The following is a 9,871-nucleotide window of genomic DNA, read 5'->3' as shown; positions in this document are numbered from 1 at the left end:
AATGTAATATATAAATATAGTAAATATTGTCTATTTAATTAGAGCAATATTGTTTATATGTTTTTTAATTATTTAAAAATAAAAACACTTATAACAGGTTGATTAAAAAAGATTGCAATAGTTTTATTTTTTTGTAATATATAAATATTAAGAATTATTTTTTATTATTTTAGACAACATTCTGAGTATTATTTAAAATACATGTTGTTATAGATAAAAATTATTATAGTATATTCTTCTATCGATAATATTAGAAAGATAAAAAAAAGTTAAATTTTAATTTATTTAATATTCATTATTTATTACAATAATTAATGAGTACTAAATAAAATAAATTTTAATTAATTTTAACTAATTATTTTTTGTTATCAAATATTTCTGATGTTTCTTGTATCCCATTTTTGGTAGTTTCATATCGGTAAGGATTCTCCAAGAGTATGGTGCCACTGCTAAGAAATTGTGCAAAAAAAAAAATTGAAACAGCCTTTAATAACAATCTTTAATTGTATATTGTTGTAAAATAAATAAATAATAAATAAATAAATATAAAATAAAAAATATAAATAAAAGACTCTAATATTAATATTTACTAATATTATTATTTTAATATAATAGAAGTGAATCATATATATTTATTAATATTATATATATATTGCAGCTTAGATTTGGAGAAATAGAGAAAGAGAAATAATTTATTGTAGCATATATATGAAAAGAGAGGAGAGTATTTTTGTTGTACATATATTGTTTGAGACCTCTTCACTAGTTATACACGCACAATGTTTACTTTTTCCACTTCATTTAAGTTCAGTTTAATTTAGGAGCTTCATTCTTTTATCATAGAAAAACTGAGTCTCCCATATAATGAATCAAAGTCACATACCATTAATTGAATGGACATCCATATCTATATCACAATACTCTCCTTTAGATGTCTATTTAGAATTATGCCTCATTAAAACCTTATTAAAGAAAAACCCAATAGAAAAAGACTTTAGTGAAGGATAAAGATTACAATATCCTATGTGATGATAACTGCCTCATTAAAAAGCTTGTCAAGAAAAACCCAATAGGGACAAAAAATTAACCAAAGAAAAAAGAGTAAAGTTTCCCCCCTTTTGTTGACATTATTTAATATCTCAAAATCGGCGCATCCCAATCTGATGTACCAATTTTTGAAAGGAGGATTTTGAAAGTGACTTTGTAAATAAATCTGCTAGATTATCACTTGAGCAGATCTATTGGACATCAATTGTTCTTCGAGTTGAAGATCATGAATGAAGAAGAATTTGGGAGAAATATGCTTTGTTCTATCACCTTTGATGTATCCACCTTTGAATTGAGCAATGCATGCTATATTATCTTCAAACAGAACAGTTGGAGCTATCTTATGATCAATCAGTACACATGATGACAGAATATATTAGATCAAACTCCTAAGCCAAAAACATTCACGATTAACTTCATGTATCGCTAGTATTTCAACATGATTAGAAGATGTTGCTGTAATTGTCTATTTTATGGACCTCCATGATACACATGTGAACAGGTATCCTGTTTGATATCTCCCTTTGTGTGGATCAGATAAGTATCCTGTATCTGCATAGCCAACTAGTTATGACTTGGATCCATATGGATAAAACAATTCCATATCAACCGTTCCATGAAGATATCGAAAGATTTGTTTAATTGATTTCATTCCAATGTCTTCTGATTGGAGAGAAACTATACCTTACTAGTAAATTCACAGCAAATGATATATCAAACCGTGTATTATTAGCAAGATACATTAGTTCCCCAATGGCACTGAGATATGGTACTTTAGGACCAAGGATATCTTCATTTTCTTCTTTAGGATGGAATTGATACTTTTCCACATCTAAGAGATTCTACGATCATTGGGGTACTTAATGTATGTGACTTATCCATATAAAATCTCTTCAAGATCTTTTCTGTGTATGTTGTTTGATGAATAAAGATTTTATTTTTTGTTTGCTCGATTTACAGGCCGAGATAAAATTTAGTCTTTCCAAGATCTTTCATCTCAAACTCTTCTTTTAGAGTTTTTATAATTATTGGAATCTCTTCAGGGGTTCCAATGATATTTAAATCATCAACGTACACAGCAAATATAATAAATCCATATGAAGATTTCTCTATGAAAACACATGGAGAGATATCATCATTCTTAAATCCGTTTTTTGCCAGATACTCAGTAAGACGATTATACCACATTCATCCAAATTGTTTTAGACCATATAAAGATCTCTGCAATTTGACTGAGTATAACCTCTGCGAATATTCATTAGATGGTTTAGATATATTTAGTCCTTCAGGGACTTTCATATAAATATCACGATCTAATGATCCGTATAAATAGGTTGTTACCACATCCATTAAATGCATATGTAGTTTATGGTATGTAGATAAACTGACCAAATAACGTAATGTTATTGTATCTACTACAAGGGAATATGTTTCTTCATAATATATACCGGGCCTTTGTGAAAAATCTTACGCCACAAGTCAAGTTTTGTAACGTACAACTTCATTTTTCTCATTTTGTTTTTTCACAAATACCTATCTGACTCCAACAGGTTTTACATCTTCTGATGTATGGACTACAGGTCCAAAGACTTCACGTTTTGCAAGTGAGTCTAACTCAGTCTTCATAACTTCTTTCCATTTCGGTCAATCATTCCTTTGTCGATATTATTCAATTGTTCTTGACTCAAGATCCTTACTTTCATGCATGATATTTAATGTCACATTATATGAAAATATTTCATTGACAATTATTTTATTTTGGTTCCATTTTTCTCTTGTAAAGACATAATTTATTGAGATCTCGTCATTTTCACAATTTTTAGGTACCTAAACGTCTTCTGGAATCAAAACTATGTCTTTAGAATTTTAGACAACTGCAAGTATCTTTACTATGTCTTTATCTTTTTTCAACAGGAATATTATTTACCTCTTTTTTTAGAATTTTTGTCTTTAGAACTGACAGGCCTACCATGCTTCTGACGTGAATTTATTTTGGTGACCATTTGTTTGATTGGGACATCAATTTAAATTGGAGAATTTTTAGCTGGTATATAGGATTTAGTTATCCTTTTCATATTAGAAAATGTATCAGGTAATTCATTTATTATTCTTTGCAAATGTATAATCTTTTGAACTTTTAGTTCACATTACCCTGATCGAGGATCTAAATGCATCAAGGATAATGCATTCCAATTAAGATCCTTTTCAGGAAGCTTATTCTCTCCTCCTAATGTTAGAAATTTTGATTCATCAAAATGATCATCTACAAATTGGGTTTTAAATACATCTCCAGTTTGTATCTCAAGATACCTTACTATAAGGGAGAATTATACCCAACATATATCCACAATTTTCTTTGGGGTCTTATTTTGGTGCGAGAAGGTGGTGCAATGGGAACATATATCACACACTCGAATATTTTTAAATGAAAAATATTTGGCTGCTGGCCAAAAGCTAATTACATATGAGAGAATTGATGGTAACTTATTGGCCTCAAACGAATAAGTGTTGCGGCATGTAAAATAGCATACCCCCAAGTTGAGGTTGGGAGATTTATTCTCATAAGTAAGGCTCTAGAAATTAATTGGAGGCGTTTAATAAGTGATTCTGCTAACTCATTTTGTGTGTGAACATGAGCTAATGGAAATGTTCAATGCTTATTCTATAAGCCATATACAATAAGCATCATAGGCTTCGAAAGTAAATTCACCAGCATTATCAAGATAAATTACTTTGATTGGATTTTCTGAAAACTATGCTTTTAGTCGAATAATTCGAGCAAGTAATCTCGCAAACGCCAAGTTGCGAGAAGACAATAAGCACACATGTGACCATCTCAAAGATGCGTCTATTAGGACCATAAAATATCTAAAATATCCACATGGTGGATGATATCCACATATGTCACATTGAATCCTTTCTAGGAATTCAGAGGACTCAAATACAATCTTTATTGGTGATGGCCTTAAAATTAGCTTTCCTTGAGAACATGCAACACAATAAAATTCACTAGATTTAAGAATCTTCTGATTCTTTAGTGAATGTCCATGGGAGTTTTCAATAATTCTCCGTATCATTGTTGTTCTCGAATGACCTAATTGATCATGTCAAATTATAAATTCATTTGGGTTGGTAAACTTTGGGTTTATACTGAAATGTGATTCAATTGCAGTAATTTTAGTATAATATAACCCAGATAAAAGTTAGGGTAACTTTTCTAATATAACATTTTTATTTGAATAATAAATACTCATGATTTTTCTCATTTATTATTTTAATATGATATCCATTTCAACGAATATCTTTAAAACTCAACAAGTTCCTTAGCCTGCATTTATTTACAAAGACAGGACACGAAGATAGGGACAGTGAGACACAAAATTGTGTTTGACAGAAGAAACATGGACAGAGACAATGTGTCCAGAGATACTGAATTAGTGTATTGTGTGTCCATCCTGACAGGAAGGACACAGAGACACTAATAAGGGACACAACTTATTTTTTATTTTTTCTTTCATTATTCTTGTTAATTTTTCAAAATTATATTTTATTATTATTATATTTTCATCTCAATTTTTTTAATGAAAAAAAATGAGAATAAATTAGATTTTCATAATTTATTCTGGTTCATTACCAAATAGAATACAAAAACACAAAATTTTGTGTATCTGTCCCTTATGTCTTATTCTCGGTGTCTTGTCCTATCCTGTTGTCATAAACAATTGCAACCTTAGAGACTTAGTAGAGAATAGTGCATTATTTATTATGAATTTTGTTCTTTCGAGAAACAAAATTATAGTTCTTCCAGAGCCTTATATCACATTGCCTGAACCAATAATAGTATTAACATATTCCTCTTTTGGTACAAAATGTGTAAAATATATATTACTTTTGAGAATGGTATGCGAATTTGCAATATCTGCAAGGCAAATATCTTCATTATATGCCCTTGTCAATTTCTTTAAAGACAAATAATAATAATAAAATGAGTAAAAGTATATGCACAGTAAAATTATATTTCTGATTGGAATTATTTTTCTAAAAAGCATTGTTCATAAAAATAGTGTCATATACTAAAATTTTTATTATTATTTTAGAACTTGACACATTTAGTAATTTTAAAATTCATAAACATAAATATTTTATGAGACATTGTTTATATACATCATACTTGAAATTTAAATACATAGGGAATAAAACTTAACATTATTTATTTACATGAGTACTTAACAAACACACATATTAAACCCTTTTATCATTGATCAAATGACCAATATTTCTTTCAAGATCCTCAAAGAAATCAGATACTTTATAATTAGTGGTGTAATTTTCAACAACATCTTTTAAAACAAAATTCGTCCTTTTCTTTGTCATCTTTTTTCAAGGATTTTTTATAAAGATCAATTAGGTTCCTTGAGGTACAACAGGTATGCGACCAATGGCTCTTCCACCACAATGAAAATATTTATCTTCTGTTGATTTATTTTATCCATTATTTTTTTCTTTATCCCACTTCTGGTGAGATCTTTTCTTGTCTTCCATAATTTTCTTCCTTACATAATTTTTTTTGTTACCAAAACATTGCCATTTACCTCTTCTGGAGTTATGATTTGTTGCATTTGCTTCAGGAAATAGAACAGCGCCAGCTGGACGTGCTTCATGATTTATTAAAAGCAATTTATTGTTATGCTCAGCAACAAGAAGGCAAGAAATTAGCTAAGAATATTTTTTAAATTCTTTTTCTCGATACTGCTGCTGTAGGAGCATATTCGAGACATGGAAGGCTGAAAAAGTTTTCTCTAATATGTCATTATTAGTTATCTTTTTCCTACATAATTTCATTGGTGAGATAATTCAAAATATTGTTGAATTATATTCATTTATGGATTTAAAATCCTAAAAATGTAAGTGCGTCCACTCATATCGGACTTCAGGAAGTATCACTGTTTTTTTATGATTATACTTTTTTTAAGGTTTTTCCACATATCTGCAGAATCTTTTAGTGTGAGATATTCATTTTTCAATTCTTCGTCAAAATGACGACAAAGGAAGATCATGACTTTGACTTTATCCTTTTGGGATGCATTATTTTTAGCCTTATTGGTATCTCCTAAATCCATTGAACCAAGATGAATTTCGGTATCTAGTATCCATGATAGGTAGTTGTTTCCATATATATCAAAAATATTAAATTTAAGATGAAAGAGTTTCGGCATAATAAAAATTTATTACTTGAGTCTTCTTAAATTTTAATCAGAGTCTTGTACTGATAATGTGTTGTAAAATAAATAAATAAATAAATATAAAATAAAAAAATCTAATATTAATATTCATTAATACTATTATTTCAGTATAATAAAAGTGAATTATATATTTATTAATATTATATATGTTGTAGTTTATACTCAGAGAAATAAAAAAAATTATTATAGCATCTATATAAAAAAAATATTTTTGTTATATATATATTATCTGAGATCTTCTCACTATTTATACACGTACAATATTATTTACTTTTTTAATTTTATTTAAATTCAGTTTAATTTAAAAATTTAATTCTTTTATCATATAAAAAACTGAGCCGCCCATATAATAAATCAAAATCACATACCATTAATTGAATGGATATCTATATCCAAATCACAATATATATAATTATTGTATAGAAGAACTATTTATTTATAGTATTGTCTAGAAGAAAATAGTCCTCGCAAAAGATTTAGAATAGTATTAAAAATAGGGAGAGAGAAAAAAGGGGGGTTACAAATTACAAGCCGTATAATCTAACCAAAGTCATATAACATAATAGAACTAGCTGTGCTAGTCAAATTAAGGCTCTTTCATTAAACAGTCAAAACCAATTATAACTATATCATAACTTTCTATTTCTAGCTGCTGTTTACACCGGTGATACTAAATAAATAAATAATTAAAATTTATTTTATTTAATATTTATTAATTATTTTTTATTATTTTTATATTTAATTTTTTTTGTTATTAAATATTTTTCCTACACTAATAATAAAAGTTCCACAAAATAAGTTGTGTGACATGATTAATGAACTTTATTATTATTATTATTATTATTATTATTATTATTATTATTATTATTATTAGGAAATTAGCAGCATATTCAAGTTGGATACTATCCTAACGTTGACATAAAATATAATTGTCATCGTCATTGTCATTGTGATTCTCATAATAACTGTATGCCTAAAAGCAGTTTTGCTACTTTTAGTTAAAAGCTAAAACCTTAAAGTGTATAAACACCGTTCCATGGCGCACTATATTCATCTATCACACCCCATGGGAAGACTGGGGAAAAGAAAAGAAATGGCAAATCATTTGAACAAGGTTTTTTTTATTCTCACGTTAACATTCTTGTTCCTCGATGTGAGTGCCCAAATAATACACAGGCATCCAAGGCCTCCAAGGTTTCCATTACCAATGATTGATATTTTCCATCATAACGGTAATGATGGCGAAGCATATAACAATTTCTTCAAGCTGCCGAAAGGGTGGCATGGCCCAGAAAACAATGGTTTCCCCTTTCACCCACCAAGACTCTTCGGAAATGGTGTGAACAACGACGACGAGGGTGATGATAAAGAAGGAGAGGAGAATTCAAGGAAGGAGAAGAAGGGTGATTTGAATATAAGATGGAAGGGTGGATGGGAGCTAATTAACGAGGAATCTGGCGTGTCTGCCATGCACATCAACTTGTTGCCCACAAACAAGATCTTAGTAATTGATGCCAAGGTATACCGCGTCTCCAGGTTGAAGCTTCCAGAAGGTGCAAAGTGCATTCCTTTCAGAGATGAAGCTGCCAACGCGGACAGAGAGGATTGTTGGGCTCATGCCATGGAATATGATATCTTTACCAATGAAGTTAGACCTCTCAGGATTGGTGAGGGAGATCCATGGTGCTCCAGCGGCGGCCTTTCTCCCGACGGCACTCTTGTCAGCACCGGCGGCTTCTTCGACGGAGCCAAATCCATCAGACACTTCGGCGGTCCTGCCTGCACCACCGGTGAATGCCAGTTCAGGGAATATAACAATCTGCTCAAAGAAGAAAGATGGTAAATATAATGTTGTTATATTGAATGTCAGATGTAATTGGATGTGGGTATAAGATTTTATTTTTGTGGTGCATTAAACAGGTATGGAACTCAGCAATTGTTAGCGAATGGACAATTCATAGTGGTAGGAGGGAGAAGGGCATTCAGCTATGAGTTTGTGCCGAGGGAGGAAGGAAAAGCAAGCGAGAAACCCTACTTCTTCCCGTTCCTGTATGAGACTTCGGACTTGGACGAGAACAACCTCTACCCATTCGTCCACATGATCCCCGACGGAAACCTCTTCATCTTCTCCAACAACCGTTCTCTCCTCCTAAACCCAACCACCAACAAGGTCTTGCGCACCTTCCCCGTCCTCCCAGGGGGCTCACGCAACTACCCCGCCTCCGGCATGTCCGTCCTCCTCCCCATCGACCTCAACGCCGCCGCAGCCAACGCCTCCAAGCCCATCAAGGCCGAGGTCCTCATGTGCGGTGGAAACACCCCGGATGCTTTCGATCTTGCTGAGAAGAAGAAGATCTTCCTGCCGGCTCTGAAAGACTGCAACAGGATGGTCATCACGGACCCCAAACCCTTCTGGGACAAAGAAGAGATGCCGTCGGGGAGGGTCATGGGAGACGCTCTGCTGCTCCCCAACGGACAAGTCTTGATGATAAACGGTGCACAAGAGGGAACCGCCGCATGGTGGGACGCTGATAAACCCAACTACACACCGGTTCTGTACTCCCCTGAGATGCCCAAGGGTGAGAGGTTCAGGCAGTTGGAGAGCACAAACATAGCCAGAATGTACCATTCAACATCGGCGGTGCTTCCCACTGGCAAGATCTGGGTTGCCGGAAGCAACACTCACAACACTTACAAGGCCAACGACAGGTTCCCGACTGAGACCAGGGTTGAGGCATTCTCTCCTCCTTATCTGGACCCCATATACGCAAGGTTCAGGCCCAGGATCCATGAGGAGGAGACCTTGAAGGAATTCACATACGGGCAAGTGTTCAAGATACAGTTCTCGGTGAAGGAGTCTCCTTTCGCAGAGGCGGACCTGGATGATGTTAAGGTCACCATGTATTACCCTCCATTCACCACTCACGGGATTGCCATGGGTCAGAGGTTGGTGGTTCTCAGGAAGCACAGCATGAGGGTAACGCAACCTTTCTTGGGGATATATAGGATTCGTGTCGACGCCCCGCCATCTGGTGCCGTTGCTCCTCCTGGATACTACATGCTCTCCGTTGTCTACCGTGGCGTACCTAGCGCCGCAATGTGGGTCCGTATCAAAGAGCTGTAGGCTAAGCTCTTTTTTTTTTTTTTTTTGTTAGAGTAAATTGTTGTAATTCTTCCTTTATTTTGCATGCACGAGTGAACGGGAACAAAAGCATACTCACAAGCATTTGTTCTTCAAGGCTTTCTTACTTATAATATTACATATGAATTTAAATGCGAAGTGTTAATATACGCCCATCTCATGGGCATGAGTTCACTTTTTATCTTTTGACCGGTTTGCTTCTCCTTACTTTATCCGTTTCTTTATGCTTCATCCTCTCTTTTCAAGGACTTCACTGATTCTAAAAGATTTACACCCAAGAAAACAAGTTATAATCAATCAAGAGAAGGTGCAGTTTTATGAGACCTGGTGAAAGGAAAAGAAAGCATTCCTTTTATTGTCGATGAAAAGAAATCCCCTAATGGGATATGTTTAAAATAAGTACAATCATTTTGTCTGCATTAAATGAAAATTAAAGATT

At 32.8% G+C, this 9,871-nt stretch overlaps 1 protein-coding gene across 1 annotated transcript; it reads left to right on the top strand.

The window, feature by feature from the left end:
- The first annotated feature begins 7,361 nt into the window (after window positions 1-7,361).
- Window positions 7,362-9,611, top strand: LOC112790214 (aldehyde oxidase GLOX1-like). The gene is made up of 2 exons (XM_025832519.3): window positions 7,362-8,129; window positions 8,211-9,611. The coding sequence occupies exons 1-2, from the start codon at window positions 7,384-7,386 to the stop codon at window positions 9,412-9,414; spliced, it is 1,950 nt and encodes a 649-aa protein (XP_025688304.2). The 5' UTR covers window positions 7,362-7,383; the 3' UTR covers window positions 9,415-9,611.
- Window positions 9,612-9,871: the final 260 nt, after the last annotated feature.

Source organism: Arachis hypogaea, chromosome 3 (genome assembly GCF_003086295.3).
Source record: "Arachis hypogaea cultivar Tifrunner chromosome 3, arahy.Tifrunner.gnm2.J5K5, whole genome shotgun sequence".
Taxonomy (NCBI): Eukaryota; Viridiplantae; Streptophyta; class Magnoliopsida; order Fabales; family Fabaceae; genus Arachis; species Arachis hypogaea.
Note: the sequence above shows the minus strand (reverse complement) of the source record. Positions and strands in the feature narration are given on the sequence as shown.